Raw genomic sequence first — 16292 nt, 5'->3', positions numbered from 1 at the left:
TTTACTCTTCTCCTTTTACCTTGGAACTTACTCCTTGACCTTATCTCGACTGCTTCTTGGACTTGCTTGTCCTCCCTCTTTGAATGGCCCTTGGAATTATCCGCTTGGTTGGCTCTGACCGTCTCCCAATTTCCCCCTTTGATCGGCCTAGGCGGCCTTTGAAATTCAATGTTACCGGGGAACGCCCCCTAGCCCCCGTTCCGGCGTTCCGGGGGGGCAGTTCCCTTCCCGAACGTTCCGGAACGTCCCGGAATGTCTGACGTTCCGGGTGGCCAATGCAAACCGGAACGGCTGTTCCGGAACGTTCCGAAACGCCCCCGGACCGTTCCGGAATGCCCCTGGAACGGCCAAGGGCTACAAACAAATTTGGCAAAAATTGAAAAAATTGAAGTAAATGTTTGGGCTTCTTTTGAAAGTGTGCAAGGCCTCAAGGACTCATAAAATGCACCCCCCTCCCCCTTTCTCTTCACAAGCTAATCCTCAAGGCTCAAGCTCTCTCCCTCTCACTCTCAAGATCTCTCCCTCTCAAGACTCACTCTCTCAAGGCTCAAGGCTTCAAGCCTTCAAGCTCTCTTCCTCTCCCTCCCACTCTCTCAAATCTTTCCCTCTCCATCTCACTCTCTCTCTCTCTCTCTCTCTCTCTCTCTCTCTCTCATCATCTAGTCATAGCAAGGTTGAATGGTCTTCAAAACGAGTTTTTTGTGAGTATTAGAGTCAAAGCACTCTAATACTCCTTGTATTTAAACACAAGGAGCTAAAAATTGCACTATTTGGGTGTTTTTTATACCTCCCGTTCCGCGACGTTCCCGTTCCGGACCCCTAGCCGTTCCCTCGTTCCGCGGGGATCCCGTTGCCGTTCCCGTTCCGCGTTCCGGGTAACTATGCTTTGAATTGCCCCTATGGTCCGCCCTTGGAATGGCCACCTGGAACCCTTCTGGAGTCTGGACTCGGATCTCTCTCTCTCTCTCTCTCACACACACACAAGAACCACCCGTTGCCCCGAGCACTAGCGACCTCGCTAGTGGGGGGGGGTTCCTTCCCTTAAAATTTTTTGCCCATTGAGGGCGTAGGACCAGCCGCTACCGGCTTGCCACGTCATCACTGCGTTGACGTCTGACCATTCACCGTGTAGAGTTGCGTGCCGCAACACTGGCCGGCTACCGCCGTGCGTCGCCTACCTTGGCCAAAACACCGCCGCGCACGCCCCGCGCGCCATTGCGTAGCGCCGCCCTGGCAACCACCATAGGCGCATCATGAGGAGGGACTCCCTCCAACTTCTACAACACAAGCTAGTCACGCTGCGGCCTATATAGGCCAGTCCCCAAGCCAGCGCCATTGTATGTGGGTCTATACAGATGCCACGTGGTGGCCTCTCATTAGTCCTACTCCAAATGCCTTAAAAAAAGTTTCAAAACCCCCCCTTTTGAGGACCAAATTTTGCCCCCTCTTCAGAGTTTCACCATCTGTTGCTCAAGAATCCAATGTTTGAAGTGAAAACTCCACCTGATCGCCTCGGTTCTCGGCTTTAATTCTGCTCGTGCTTGCCGCATTTCAATTTTCTTGGGCCCTCTTGCCGAGGCCGTCCAAATCACCAAAATTAATCTGGCACCATGACATCGAGAACGAACGTCGATTTCAATCTGCAATATTCCTATGGTCTAGGCTCCGATTGAGGTGCTGTCAGTCCTCGTTGACTCCACTTGATTCATATTACTCTGTAGAACTCCATCGAGGCCCAAAAAATGCTAGATGACACGATTCCCAATGTGACCAACTTGGCCCATAACTCGCCCCCGAAAAACCTTCTGATGGCCATAACTTGCTTTGTAGAACTTCGATTCGCAATCCGAAAGGACCAGCATGGTCCATAACTTGAGCTTTACACATCTATCCGTTGGCATCCGCTCGGGCCACCTGTCCCTATCTGCCCTGTCCGTCTCAGATCTACTAAACCTTATAACGTCTAACTGCAATATCTTCCACACCGGGGCTCCGTTTGACGAGCCGTCTAGACTAGCTTGCACAGCATCTCGAACTCCACATCCTAGGGCACTGACTGAGCACTTCGGGCACCTTGAGCTGTCATCCCAACTTGAACCATTTTGGAGCCTTTTTGGCCTAAAAAACCACATCAAGCGTACATTTCCCCTAGCACCTGCTTGGCCAAGTCTTCCATATTGGCTTTAACACTTTGTCCTACACCTGCTAGCACCCTTTGCTTGACATAGACCACTTTCTTGCACAGACCAACTTTGGCTGCACCAACTTGGTAGTGTACGGATTTCCTGGTTTTACATTGGCAGCTTTTAGGCCAGGAGCTTTTGGACCAAATGCTTTTGACTTTGAAGCTTTTCATTGTAAAGTGCTTTTCATGGCCTAGGGCCTTTAATTATGTGCCAAGGGCTCATTCTTTGGCATGTTTCTGCACGTGGAAGTGCAGAGCAAGCGAGTACCGGTTGGTACTGAGTTGAAGCAATGACAAATGTAAAGAAATATCGAAAGGGGCGCCAAGGTTTGGGACCAATGCTCTCTTGGGGTGGAACTTCCATGTTTCGTGAGTCGTGCATCTCTTTCAGTTCAATTGTTAATGAAGTGCTTAAAGTCTGTTCCGTCTGTTCTTTTCCGTTGGCATGTGGTCCCGTTACATGATCTCTTGGATTTGCAAAGACTCTGTAGGAGGAGGGTTGCCTAGGGCAAGTTAAGATGCAGAAGGTGCTAAAACGCATAGGCATAGAGAGAGGGAGGGCGATGTTGGAAAAAACAGCTAGAGAGAAAAAGGATACAGAGAGAAAATGTTGCGCAAGAGAAAACGCTAGAGAGAGAAAATGTTGCGTGAGAGAAGACTCTGGATAGGGAGGGACCCGAATGCTGGCACACAATGCTGATGCGCAAAATCTGATAATAGATGGGTGAGTATTTCCCCCATTTCAATATAAGAGCCAACTCAGTTGCTCGACCTCCTTGAAGAACCCCATGACCCAAAAATAGGGGCTAAAACTGGAAAAAATGTTGGAAACCAATGGCATAGGCTCATTGGGTAAAAGACACTAGACTTGGGACCACCAAGAGGCACACAAAATGACACCGCTAGCAATATAGGGTGGGAAAACAATGGCGGAAACATACCGGAAATGAGAAAACTACCTCACATTGGCCGGGCACAGCCACAAAACAATCCTTCCTCCCTATGATCAACCCGTGGGAGATATTGGGGCACTAGTAGCTCCCCCAAGACTAGCGAGAGAGGTGACAAACTCTAATACCCCCTCCCCACATAAGCCAAGGTTGTCACTTAGGTGATTAGCACGATCTACCCTTTTGCTCTAATGTGAGATTGTGTGTGTGTGTGTCATGTATGAGTGGATGAATGTGTGTATGTGTGTTAGAGTGGGCTGTGGGGTATGCATGCAATGGTGGGGCAAAGCGATCGCTGAGGTTGGAGGTGATAGCAATGTGCAACTTCTCTAGGCTCGCTTAGGGCATACTAGAGAAAGATACTCTAGAGATAGAAGAGAGAGACGTTTCAAAGAATCATCAAGGAAAGAGACCTATACGACACCAAGTTAACCCCAAACGGGGGAATGACGCGGAATGGGAGGCATAAAAAACACCTAAACAATGCAATTTTTAGGTTTGTTGATTGAATACGAGTAGTATTAGAGTCCTTTGACTCTAATACCAACAAAAAAATCTGATTTGAAGACTGTTCAACCCTACTTACAAGTCTTGAGACCCTTGAGAGGGAGAGAGAGCTTGAGTGGATGTTTTGGTGATAGGTAGTCACTCGGAACGTTTGGCCGTTCCGGCCATGGTCCCACCTTGTATGTGCCCAGAGCACTGTTGTGGCGTTTTAGGGGCCGTTTTTGCCTACTCCCACTTCCAGCGTTGATTGGACGGAAAGACAGAAATATCGGCAATCTACACACTTGGCAACACTTTTAGTACTTCAAGACAACTGAAATAACAGAGAAACAGAGAATCCACACGGGTACATGTGGAGTGCTAGACATCTTGGCCCCAAAGCTGGTGCCCCTTTCGGTATTTCTTTTGCAAAGGATACAACTGCAATCGGAACCAATCTTCTAGCTCTGCGTCTAGATGCCCGAAAGACTGACCCTAGGGGCACTTATAAAGAGTACAAGGGATGCTAGCAGAGCCCCAAAAGCATTAACATAAAAAGCATCAAGTCTAAAATCATCTGGTCCCAAAAGCTAGCGCTTAAAATTGCAAAAAGCTGCCAACACAATTTGCGGAATTTCCGTACAGTTGCCACGCCATCACCAGCAGTGCAATTTGCGGGGGTCCGTACAGTAGTGCCGCGTCATCATTCTCAGCATAATTCACAGATGTCCGTACATTGTACAGCTGCTGCCCCGTGTCACTGACTTGTCACACCTTTTAACACTATTATGAGAGAATGCCCAGAAAGAGAACCTCCCCTCGAAGGGATATGTATCAAGATGCTCCCTACCGAGGCGTAAGCTAAAAAAGCGTGAGTTATAACCACTCTCTGGTGATAGTCTTTGTACATTTATCTTGAGGCTATGCCCTTGAGATGTTTATTTTTATAAGAAGCATTTATTCATTAAAGCATTTATGAAGTTGTTCTTGTCTACAAAAACAAATCTGATTATCTTTAGGTAAAACATGTAATCGCTCAATGGCCTTTTTTGTAGGTTCAACGCGTTGAGGTGCGGAAGAAAGAGTGGAAGTATTTTGTGCATTACCTTGTAAGTAGTGTTTCTCTCATTTGTATGATTTATCCTTAACATGCATTTTCTAAATATCTGCAAAGGAAAAACCTTGTTGTTGAACTTTCTTTATTTTAGATATCGAGGGCATTTCAAGAGTTTCTTATTCTGATAGAGGCACCAATTCATGTCCCATGTTTTGTGCTTGATGACATGTGTGCATATGCTCCTGCTTGTAGTGGAAGTATTTTGTGCATTACCTTGTAAGTAGTGTTTCTCTCATGCATTTTCTAATTATCTGCAAAGGAAAAACCATGTTGTTGAACTTTCTTTGTTTTAGATATCGAGGGCATTTCAAGAGTTCCTTATTCTGATAGAGGCACCAATTCATGTCCCATGTTTTGTGCTTAATGACATGTATGCATGTGCTCCTGCTTGTAGAGGGTACTCTCGTTTTTGCAGATTTGATGATAAAATCTTCCTATGGCAGCTACTAAGCTTATGAACATAAATCTCTTTGATAATTTTTCTTTTATAGTTTGTCTTTAAAGATTTGTTCGTCTACACCCAAATGCCAGCTTCTGGTAGTATGAATACTCCATTCTTCTGTTGCTAGACTTTAACCTGTTCTTTTCTTTGATTTGAATTAGAAGGTACTTGAGCATTTTTTATTTGAGTCAATTATTCTCATTGTTGTGAAAAGATTAAGCTAAGTTTTTGTGTGTTTAAAATTGAATTAATCTTCTATCCTGTTGTTTATGGGCAGGGCTGGAGCAAGAAGTGAGTTCTTTCTGTCAAGTCTTTAAGTGTGTTTGAGATGAAGAGGTGAATGTTGCTGATGCTTGCTGCAATTGTGTCTGTAGTTGGGATGAGTGGGTAGGTTCAGATCGCTTAATGAAATATAGCGAGGCTAACGTTGAAAAGCAGAAGCAGCTTTTTGAGGATCAGAATAGTGACAAAAATTTGAAAGGACGAATTGCTCAGAGTAAACCTAAAACTACAGCCGGTGATTCTCTCTTTCACTTTGATCATTTTCTATTTATTTTCCAATTACACTTTTTTTTCTCAAAATTTTTTGCATTGTGTTTTTGATGACCTGCTAACTTCATGGATTTGAAAGTCCCGTGCTTTGCATTGTTAAGGGGGGATCTCAAAGCTACAGATACATGCAGTCGATTGTTTGGGAAGCTCCCTGAGACTCTCTTTTCTTATTGTGTGTTTCAGAGAGCAAACATGAACAAGCATTGGCAGGTTGAGCTTAGTGAAGCACTCAAGGGAAGGATATAATGGAAAAAGGACTTTCTAGGAGAAAAATCATTAGCTGAGAAGGCTATATCACATAATTGGAGGAGGGAAAAGCCGTACAGGTGGCCTATACTACCAGTAGAAAGAGCTTCACGTTACTGTGAAGAAAGGTCCTGCTCGCCAAAGACCAAGCAAGACCTGGTGACAGTGTTGCTGCATGCTAGCAGAGTTGCCTCAACTCGCCATGCAGGGGGTGAATCAGCTCAAGCAAGAGGTTACGAACCAAAGGTGTGGTTGGTGACTAGCTCCCACCGTACATCTTGCTCTTGGGTCCAAGTCTGCGTGGAGAAGTTCCAAGGGGTCTCTACAGAACTCCCATATGTCATTATTCAATATGGAGAAAGGGGACTGTCCTTTAGGTGAGGAGTAGACTGAGGTACTTGGAGGGAAGTAGCATATAGCGATATATAGAAATCTACCTGTCTCGGCTCTCATTCTCACCCACATATACCTTGCTTGCTCATCTTTCCTGATAATCTGTAGTAGTGGTTTCAGCTCCTCTTTAAATAAGACTGCTACTCCTCCTGAACCCCGGCTACCCCGTAGAGATCTCTTGTCTGGTCGACCAGCTGTTTCCCATAAATAACCCTTCACATGTGGCATACGCTGTCCCGGTATCTGGTGTGTCTCTGAGTAGAAAACTATGTCTCTGTCCCTAAAGCTGTCTTCAAAGGCACCTACATCTAGCCTATATGATCCATTACAATTCCACGCCGCTATCCGGAGCGTCGCCCCATAGGTCTCACACCATCATGCTGAGCGCTTTTCCAGAACCACTACTTTCCCTCCTCTATAAAGGTGATTTTCCCCTTTTCTCTTGCTGCCCTGATCTCTGGCACTGATCTGACTGAGAGAGAGAGAGAGAGAGAGAGAGAGAGAGAGAGAGAGAGAGAGAGAGAGAGAGAGAGAGAGAGAGAGAGAGAGAGAGAGAAAAAGAAAGAAAGAAAGAAAGATTTTTAACGTCTATGTCAGGCCGAAATCGGCCTATGAGACAAATCAAATGTACATGGCGTGTATGTCATCCGTCTATCGGAAAGACAAATGAAACAAAACTGATACAAAACTGAACTGAATGTAGGTAATGGAGAGAGAGAGAGAGAGAGAGAGAGAGAGAGAGAGAGAGAGAGAGAGAGAGAGAGAGAGAGAGAGAGAGAGAGAGAGAGAGAGAGAGAGAGAGAGAGAGAGAGAGAGAGAGAGAGAGAGAGAGATATGAAATGAAATGAAATGATATATTAACGTCTTCAAAAGGCCAAAATGACCTATGAGACCATCAGATACAAAGTGGTGAATCTAATACAATGTCTGAAGTACAAGTACAAAAAGTGAACTGAGTGAGAGAGAGAGAGAGAGAGAGAGAGAGAGAGAGAGAGAGAGAGAGAGAGAGAGAGAGAGAGAGAGAGAGAGAGAGAGAGAGATATGAAATGAAATGAAATGATATATTAACGTCTTCAAAAGGCCAAAATGACCTATGAGACCATCAGATACAAAGTGGTGAATCTAATACAATGTCTGAAGTACAAGTACAAAAAGTACTGAATGTAACAAATGAAAAAACTGAAAATGAAATGTGAAATGTGAAATGTGAAAATGTAAAATAGGCCCTCAATGACACTTTGGGTGTCGTACTAGAATGCCTCTGATCCTCTGCTGCAGTCTCCGTCGATGGAGTGTGCTCCCGTGTCTCGGTCGTGGTCGTCTCAATCTCCCGAGCTCAGTCGCCCTGTCAATGAGGGTGCCTCTGGTATGAATGTGGGTACCACCCTGTGCTGGTGGTTGGTCTCTTGGCTCCCTCGATCCAAAGAAGTCTGTGATCTGTCTCTGTGACTGTCGTACTCCATGTCTCCTCAGTAGACTATCTCTTATGTCGGTGTAGCAAGTAGATATAAGCCAAGGCATCTCTGATCCTGATACCTCATGACTCTATCTAGGGGTCCAAAACCCTCCCTGATTAAGCAATGGAAGCGCCCTCGTATCTCATAATACACAATGCAGTGGCATATGTAGTGTAGCTCTGTCTCTCGCACTCTATCGCATAGTTGGCATATCCTAGACTCCGGTGGTATCCCTCTGAATCTACCTGTCTCAATCTCCAGCTGGTGTGAGAATGTGCGAATCTGACCAATAGCACATTGCAGACCATGAGACAAATGAGTGTCCATGTAGCTCGGATGAATCACAAACCCATCTCCCGAAAGTTGGAGAAGATGCTCTTTTGTAGAAAGCCATCTTCGTGCCCAACTCCTGCATCGGCTCTACCCATGTCCTCCTGGTGTCCAACTGTATAAGATCCTGATGAATGAGTCTAGTGATCTCCGTCCGTGTGACTGTCAGGTAGGGTGCATCCAGGGAGTACTGAAAAGGAGGCAATCTATCCATGCTGAAACCATGCCTCTGAAACCATGAGGTCATCTGCGCATACCAACATGATGCGTCTCCTTGCATCGCTAACCGTCTAGAACACTCAAGAGCCAATCTAGTATATCTGCCTCTATGTGTATCCCATAGACTGTGCATAAAGGACACCGATCTGGTAAGAGCCTCAATCTCTATAGGAGGGGCGGGGCGGCTACCTCCGCTCGAATAATCGCATGTGGTACGGAGGCCTTGGCTCTAATCATCCGGGATATTATAAATACCAAGGGTCTCTCCATGCTCCTCCAACTGTCAATTCACATATGGTCCCAAACCTGGACCCCATAAAGCATAGCTGAAGCAACCAAAGTATCAAAGAGCCATATCTTTGTTCGTGGTTCTTGAAAGTGAACCTGCAAACACATCCTCTCTAGCCCTCCCAATGCCGCATAGGCTCTGGACAGTCTTGTCTCTGCTGCTCTTCCTAGAGTAAACCTCGGTCACGTGAATACCACCCCCAAATATGTATATTCATTGTGTACTCCACAGTGTCCTGACCATATACGAGTGTAGGTGCCGATCTCTTGACCCACTGTGGTGTGGTGTTAAACACCATAACCTTGGTTTTACCAAGGTTCACAGACAATCCACTATCCTCTGCAAAGCTGTGCAATGCATCCAACTGTCTCTGTATGCCCTCTGGTGACTCTGATATCAACACAATATCATCAGCATATAATAATAAAGGGATCCATGTCCGTGCCAGTTGAGCGCCTCTCTCGCCCAGAGAGAGAGAGAGAGAGAGAGAGAGAGAGAGAGAGAGAGAGAGAGAGAGAGAGAGAGAGAGAGAGAGAGAGAGAGAGAGAGAGAGAGAGAGAGAGAGAGAGATGATGAAATGAAATGTTAAATTAACGTCTTCAAAAGGCCAAAGTGACCTATGAGACCAGAAAGTTACAATGTGGTGGATCTGATACAGAGTCAGAGTAACAAGATGACAAAATGACAGAATGACAAAATAAAATACTATGGCATCCTAAACTGCTACTGCTGCTAGGTGTGGACTAAGCAGCTAAATAGCTAGCTGGGATAGCTAGATCAAAGTAGATTCAGCATCGGTCGTTGGCAGATCTTATCAATCTCCTCCATGGTCAGTGGTCTGATTGGGCGTCGTGCATGTCGAGCCAAAGTGACCCGAATCCTCTCTTGCAGCCTTTGTCGATGCTGTGTAGTCCTCCGTAGTGGTGGGCGTCTGGATTCCCCAGCTCAGTCGATCAGTATGCCTCTGGTGTAAGGCAACGAGCTCTCCTGTGGTAGTAACTCCTCCGGGTGTCCAGTGGCAGCTCTAAAGAAGTCTGTGATCTGTCTCTGAAACGGCTAGCCTCTCCTCTCATCAGGCTCTCTCTGTGTCTGCGCAGCTCGAGCAAAAACAAACCTAGGCATCTCTGATCCTCGTACGGCATGACTCTAGAGAATGGTCCAAAACCCTCTCTGAACAAGCAATGGAAGCGGCCTCATATCTCGTAGTAGACGGGGCAGTGGCATGTGTAGTGCAATTCTGTCTCAGGCTCGATGTCACACAGGGGGCATGTCGTGGCCTCTGCTGGTACTCCGCTGCATCTCCCAGTCTCGATCTGCAGTTGGTGTGAAGAGTTGTCTGGCAAATTAGTGGACGGTTGCATAGTTTCAAAGGGTGACTCCTTGACAAGTTAACTTTGTGACTTATTAATAAAAATTTAAAAATAAGTACCGAAAGGGGCTCTTGACTAGGAGCCATTGCATTTGGATAGAGAATTGCCTTCTACCGTGTCTCGACTTTGGTTGTTATATTGTAAGTTTCAAGTTCCAACGTGTGTTTGTTGTTGATTCGCACCTGCCCCTCCTTACATCACCATTTCTATGACGATGCACGCTTCTCTATTCTCTTCTTTACACACGTACCTATCATCACTAGTGCTACCATTGATCCTGTCACTAACCCACCCACATTCTCCACAGATTCATCCTCCTCCCAAGTCTCTTCCTCTACACCATCTTTCTTGGTGCTCAGTAAAACCCAAACATATCCTTTCCTACAGCTTTGCGAAGCAATTAAAAAAAATGAGCAATGGGCTTTGGTTTCTACGGTAGAGGCATTGCATACGCTGGAGGACAGTCATCGAGTGCATGATCCGTCATATGATGCCATGTATCGGAAGTACCTTCTATGACAACAACAAATCTATGACAGATGTTTTGATTGTTCATATTTCATCATCTGAGGCTGTTGAGAAATCAAGTGAGACATCTTTGTGTTGTGATAGAGGATATTAGGTAGGAGCTTCGTGATGCATTGTACGATCCTGCACTGGCTGATAGAGCTATGGATGTAGCTACTTTTGGTATAATATCTTCTACAACTCCTACACTCAGCACTGATAGAGATGGGGTCTTCGTTTGTCGACACTTGTGCCAAAGAGAGTACACAACTGGTGGGTAGATAGGGTGGTTCTGTTGTGCTTGGTACATTGCAAATGATAGGGTCAGATGGGCCTCCCCATACGAACTCCATACCAATGGATTCTGCTTTCTCACAATTAGTTCTGCCACCACTAACCTTACCCTCAGCAGCCCGTGGAAGATTCTTCTCATTTGAGCCACTTCCTTGGTTATCCCTTTCCAGCTTCATAGGCTCAGCAAGCAACGTCAAATGCTGCACAAGGGGCTGCAATTCCATTTCAAATGTATCCTCCGACTATGGAATTTGGTGCTTATTTTCCCCAATACTCCTGGCCTCCGTCTCTATACCAGTCCTCTTATCCGCACCAGCCTTCTCCTTTAGATAGTCAGCAACAGTAGTTACAGATGCCATGCTTCATTTCATTGTATATAACATACGCCTTGCAGCTTGTTGTTTTGGTGGTTTTTTCATGTTGGAGGTTTTGTGTTGTTGATATGAGATGCTGAAGGGTCACTCGCTGGGACAGTGGCTGGTGTTGTGGCAGGCAACCTATAGCTGGGCTTCAATGTCACATGTACTTAGTTACAGTGGGTCTTGGTTCACACGTACGGTCACTTGGTTGATGGACCAAGGTCATCCGACATGCTAGTGGACCAGAGGCATATGATGGGACATGGCGGAGTGGTAGCTGAGTGGACACCGTGGCTGGCCTTTGAAGTTTGTTATCACGTGTACATCTAACCCTATGTGCATGGGAACAAGCTAACTCCTATTGTCACAAAAATACGGAAGCGTAAACTGACTTTTGCTTATACTTCAAATACTCAAGAGAATTGGAGAGAGAGAGAGAGAGAGAGAGAGAGAGAGAGAGAGAGAGAGAGAGAGAGAAAGCTTGACACTTCATTAGGGACCAGAAGATGGGTTGGTCCCCCCTCCAGAAGATGGGCTGGTCCCCCCTCCATAAAGAGATTATCTTTATCACTAAGGGAGAATCTTTACAAGCACAAGAACGGGGAAAAAGCCGTCCTCTATTATTTCTTTCCTACATGTGACTGAGAGAGTACGAAAGCTACTGTCTGAATACTAAGAGGATTTTCCCTCTGCTATGAGATTTTGGAAAGCTCTCGAAAACGAGAATCTATCTTGCACAAAACTCAACGGAAGCTCTCATAAACGAGAGTCTACCTACCGCTAACTATGTCCCTTTATGCATAATCATTCCTGCAATAAAAACAAGGGAGAAACATGCAAAATGCATGCACACATGCTTGCTGTAATTTTTTGCACATAACCTGAAAATGTTACCTGAGCACGTTCTGATGCCGAAATAGAGACCTTTTTCGCAATGGAATCGCACCAAACTTTGCGCGTAGTGTAGGTAAAGAGGAACTAGATTCTATGAGTACTTTGCTGAAATTCACCCTAAAAGAGATGATTAAGGGCTGAAAATAGAGAATTTACAGTCACCACACTCTACGAAGAGAGTGCCTGCTGTAACTTCTCGCGATGAAACTTCACCAAAAGCTGGCTATGGCTATGAGAACCCTTGTTCTAGACAATGGGAGCACGAGGCCGCCACATATGTCACAAGGGGATGCTCTCAAGCTTCCATGGAGGGCTCCAATGCGTAGAGCACACTCACGATAGGGGGGGTAGGAGCACTGCCAAGCTGTGAAGAGGGGGAGGGGGTGCTCCTAAATAGCCAGTAGGAAGAGGGGACGCTAGAAGAAGAGAGAGGGTGAGAGTGAGTGAGAGAGCCACTTAGTATTGGTAAGTGTGCCAAATGGCACACTTAATAACTTTAAAACCATTCACCTTTCACATTTAAAAGTTCCTATGCTATTAGAGAAATGTGCAAATTAACTCACAACTGCATACACAGATACTACTAATGAAATGTTAGCTGCTCCCCAGCACAATGCCGTACTAGCACCGCTAGCACAATGCCGTACTAGCACCGCTCTGGCGTTACCTGTTCGCACTTGTCCGGCCATTTGGTCCAACATAAACAATTTAAAAATATTTAACTGACTTATCCTAAGGCCATAAAAATCAGAGTTACCGGGGAACGCCCCCTAGCCCCCGTTCCGGCGTTTCGGGGGGCAGTTCCCTTCCGAACGTTCCGAAACGTCCCGGAACGTTTGACGTTCCGGGTGGCCAGTGCAAACCGGAACGGCCGTTCCGGAACGTTCCAGAACGCCCCTGGAAAGGCCAACGGCTACAAACAAATTTGGCAAAAATTGAAAAAGTTGAAGTAAATGTTTGGGCTTCTTTTTGAAGTGTGCAAGGCCTCAAAGACTCATAAAATGCACCCCCCTCCCCCTTTCTCTCCACAAGCTAATCCTCAAGGCTCAAGCTCTCTCCCTCTCACACTCTCAAGATCTCTCCCTCTCAAAACTCATTCTCTCAAGGCTCAAGGCTTCAAGCCTTCAAGCTCTCTTCCTCTCCCTCCCACTCTCTCAAATCTGTCCCTCTCCCTCTCACTCTCTCAAATCTCTCTCCCTCTCTCTCTCTCTCTCTCTCTCTCATCATCTAGTCATAGCAAGGTTGAATGGTCTTCAAAACGAGTTTTTTGTGAGTATTAGAGTCAAAGCACTCTAATACTCCTTGTATTTAAACTCGAGGAGCTAAAAAATGCACTATTTGGGTGTTTCTTATACCTCCCGTTCCGCGCCGTTTCTGTTCCAGACCCCTAGCCGTTCCCCCGTTCCGCGGGGATCCCGTCGCCGTTCCCGTTCCGCGTTCCGAGTAACTATGATAAAAATAATTCAGGCCTTAGGGTTACTGTTCTAAGGACCCCATCTCATTCCTATGCTCACACTGACGCGCGTATTTTTTTGAGCCTGAAATTTGAGGCTACTATCTACCCCTTTATTGAAGACCCAATTTCCCAATCACTAGGGCTTCATGGTATTTTCTGCTAGGGTCTCCCGAGGTGCTTTGGCCCAAATGCTACAACTGCATACACAGATGCTACTAATGAAATGTTAGCTACTCCCGAGCACAATGCCGTACCAGCACCGCTCTGGCATTACCTGTTCGCACTTGTCCGACCATTTGGTCCAACATAAACAATTTAAAAATATTTTAACTGACTTATCCTAAGGCCGTAAAAATAATTTAGGCCTTAGGGTTAGTGTTCTAAGGACCCTATCTCATTTTTGTGCTCGCACTGACGTACGTATTTTTTTGAGCCTGAAATCTGAGGCTACTATCTACCCCTTTATTGAAGACCTGATTTCCCAATCACTAGGGCTTCAAGGTATTTTCTGCTAGGGTCTCCCTGAGGTGCTTTGGCCCAATTTTGGGCGCACCTGAAGCCCCAGAGCTGCTAGATCTATTCTGATGTGTACAAAACTAATTAGATAATTATTTCCTCGTAAATAAATTAATTATTTACAAAGTCTGACATTGTTACAGCTATTACTAGGGTTTAGGGACAGCCTAGGAAGTGTCATGGCACTCTTGTGAGCCTGTACACAAGATGTGCATGTGTAGGCACTTTAGATTAGTATTGCATACCCTTTGATTGCACATGACCATAGCCAATGTTTGCAACGTGTAGGCATTGGGGAGTGTTCCCATACAGTTGCATTAGTACTCAGCTTAGGTATTTGTTTGCATGTGAATTACCTCTTATTCATAGTTCATCAACTTATTAATAAGTGACATTTTTGCATCATTTTAGAAATGGTGAGATTTTTAAGGGGCATTGCCCTATCCAGCTTTTATCCCATATATAAGTGACCATATATATATATATTAGGGGTCACTTCTCAACCATAAGGTAGTACCCGCAGTACAAGTACCAAGTACCTGCAATACCGTAGCAGCAAGTGGCGTTTTTCCACCAATTCAGCCAGCTTTTTCAAAATTTAGCCATTGTACTAGATCATTCAGCGATTTCAGATTTCCACATCAAACCAGCCAACGTTTCTAGAAGTCAGCCCAAGACAGCAGATCAGCTAGCGTTTTCAGTTTTCAGCCTATCGCCGACATCGGTGACAGCAGGTCAGCCCATTCCCTTGTCGTAGTTGCAGATCCCATCAATCCCATTAGCGTTTTTTCATTCCAGCCCTTAGCCTTGCAGATCTAAGCATCTACCGCAAGATCCTATCAGCATCCAATCCGTGTGTCGATCACTTTTCTGGGTAGCCCTCGAGCTCTCGCACCTGTAGGGTCACTTGCCCCTTGAATTAGACGAGATTCCTCGTGGGAAATCTCTCTAAATTGTGATGTACAAGCACCCAATGCTTTCTTGAGGCTCCCCTGACAAATAAACGATCCGAACGCTTCCACCTAACCCTCACCAAGCTGTCCAAACCTGCCCATGGCTGTAATTGCAGGTTTTTGACCCAATTTCGCAAGCATAACAACACAAATATCCCTGTAGGTCAAAAGTACATGTCAAGGACACTTTCCCTTGCGGTATGGAAGCTTTTCAGTGAGCTGCAGGTCAATTTCAGCATGTTGTAATTTTCTGTTTTGCCACTATTAGGAGCCTATTGCCCTGTACAGGCATCCCAAGGCCTTTTCGAGGCTCCCCTGGCGATTCCCTGCAGTTTAGGTGCGAAACCCTAAACTTGCGGAAAAACACAGCATGCTATATTCTCTGTTTTGGACCGTTTTGAGTGGAGCGAGCACGCCTACGCGTGTCTAAGGTGCTCCCACACACAATGGGACAGTTCCCCTATAAATCGGACGAGTTTTCACGTGAGAAAACTTTCCGTTTTTGCATTCCTTCGCCATGGAATTGTGCGTACCTAAAGGGGATTAGCAATTAGCTAATCCGGTTCCTGTATATAAGGCTCTTGCCTTGGCAAACGTGCATAAAACCCCCAGAACTGTACATGGTCATCTGAGAAGCCCAACTAGTGGGGCATTACCATATGTGCGAAAGGGGAGAGAGAGATACGCGAGAGCAAATCGTCGCACTACATAGAGCAAGGGAGAAGGCAAGCTTTCCATTAAAGCTGTGAGTACCTGCACGGTTGCACCCACTACTCACACACTGTAGCACTCTTCTCGTGAGCTGAAATCAGCCCCCTCTTGAAATGGGCGCCCCCTCTTGCTGATGCTTTTGGCAATTGCATTTGGAGCCGCCATGTGTCCAATTTGCCTCTTTTGAGTTAATTTCCTAGTACGCACCAACTTAAAGTGTAGCGAGGGGCCTATGCCACAAGACGGGCACCACGTGCCAATAGAAAAGAACAGATTGAACAGACTTTTAGCACTTCGATAACAATTGAGAGCGAGAGAGAGAGACGACACGCAACACGGAGTGGCGGAATTCCACCCCAGAGAGTATTGGCCCCAAACCTTGGCGCCCCTTTGGGTATTTCTTTATATTGCATCAACACAGTACAAGCCGTTACTCCAGACACCTTCTCTAGGAAGCATGCTAGAGAATGAGTCCTAATCTCATATTTAAAGGCCCTTGGCCTGAAAAGCAGTTAGAGTGAAAAGCCTTCAAAACTCAAAAGCTTATGGTCCAAAAGCAAAGCCAA

General features: G+C 45.8%; 1 protein-coding gene across 5 annotated transcripts in view; it reads left to right on the top strand.

Moving 5' to 3' along the window:
• The window catches only part of LOC147425446 (MRG family protein), a 142970-nt gene that overhangs the window by 46133 nt on the left and 80545 nt on the right, over nucleotides 1–16292 (top strand). For 4 of the 5 annotated variants that reach the window (XR_015186435.1, XM_086500324.1, XM_086500323.1 and 1 more), the window contains exons 2-4: nucleotides 4677–4730; nucleotides 5458–5471; nucleotides 5555–5697. Coding sequence is in view for 4 of the 5 variants with exons in the window: in XM_086500324.1 (XP_086356450.1) it covers nucleotides 4677–4730; nucleotides 5458–5471; nucleotides 5555–5697 (211 nt within the window). In the remaining variant the exon portion in view is untranslated. Of the gene's footprint in view, nucleotides 1–4676; nucleotides 4731–4909; nucleotides 4955–5457; nucleotides 5472–5554; nucleotides 5698–16292 lie in introns of those variants that run through there. The other variant, XM_086500322.1, reaches the window with a different exon arrangement.

This window comes from Adiantum capillus-veneris, chromosome 25 (assembly GCF_014529385.1).
Source record: "Adiantum capillus-veneris isolate H3 chromosome 25, ASM1452938v2, whole genome shotgun sequence".
Taxonomy (NCBI): Eukaryota; Viridiplantae; Streptophyta; class Polypodiopsida; order Polypodiales; family Pteridaceae; genus Adiantum; species Adiantum capillus-veneris.
Note: the sequence above shows the minus strand (reverse complement) of the source record. Positions and strands in the feature narration are given on the sequence as shown.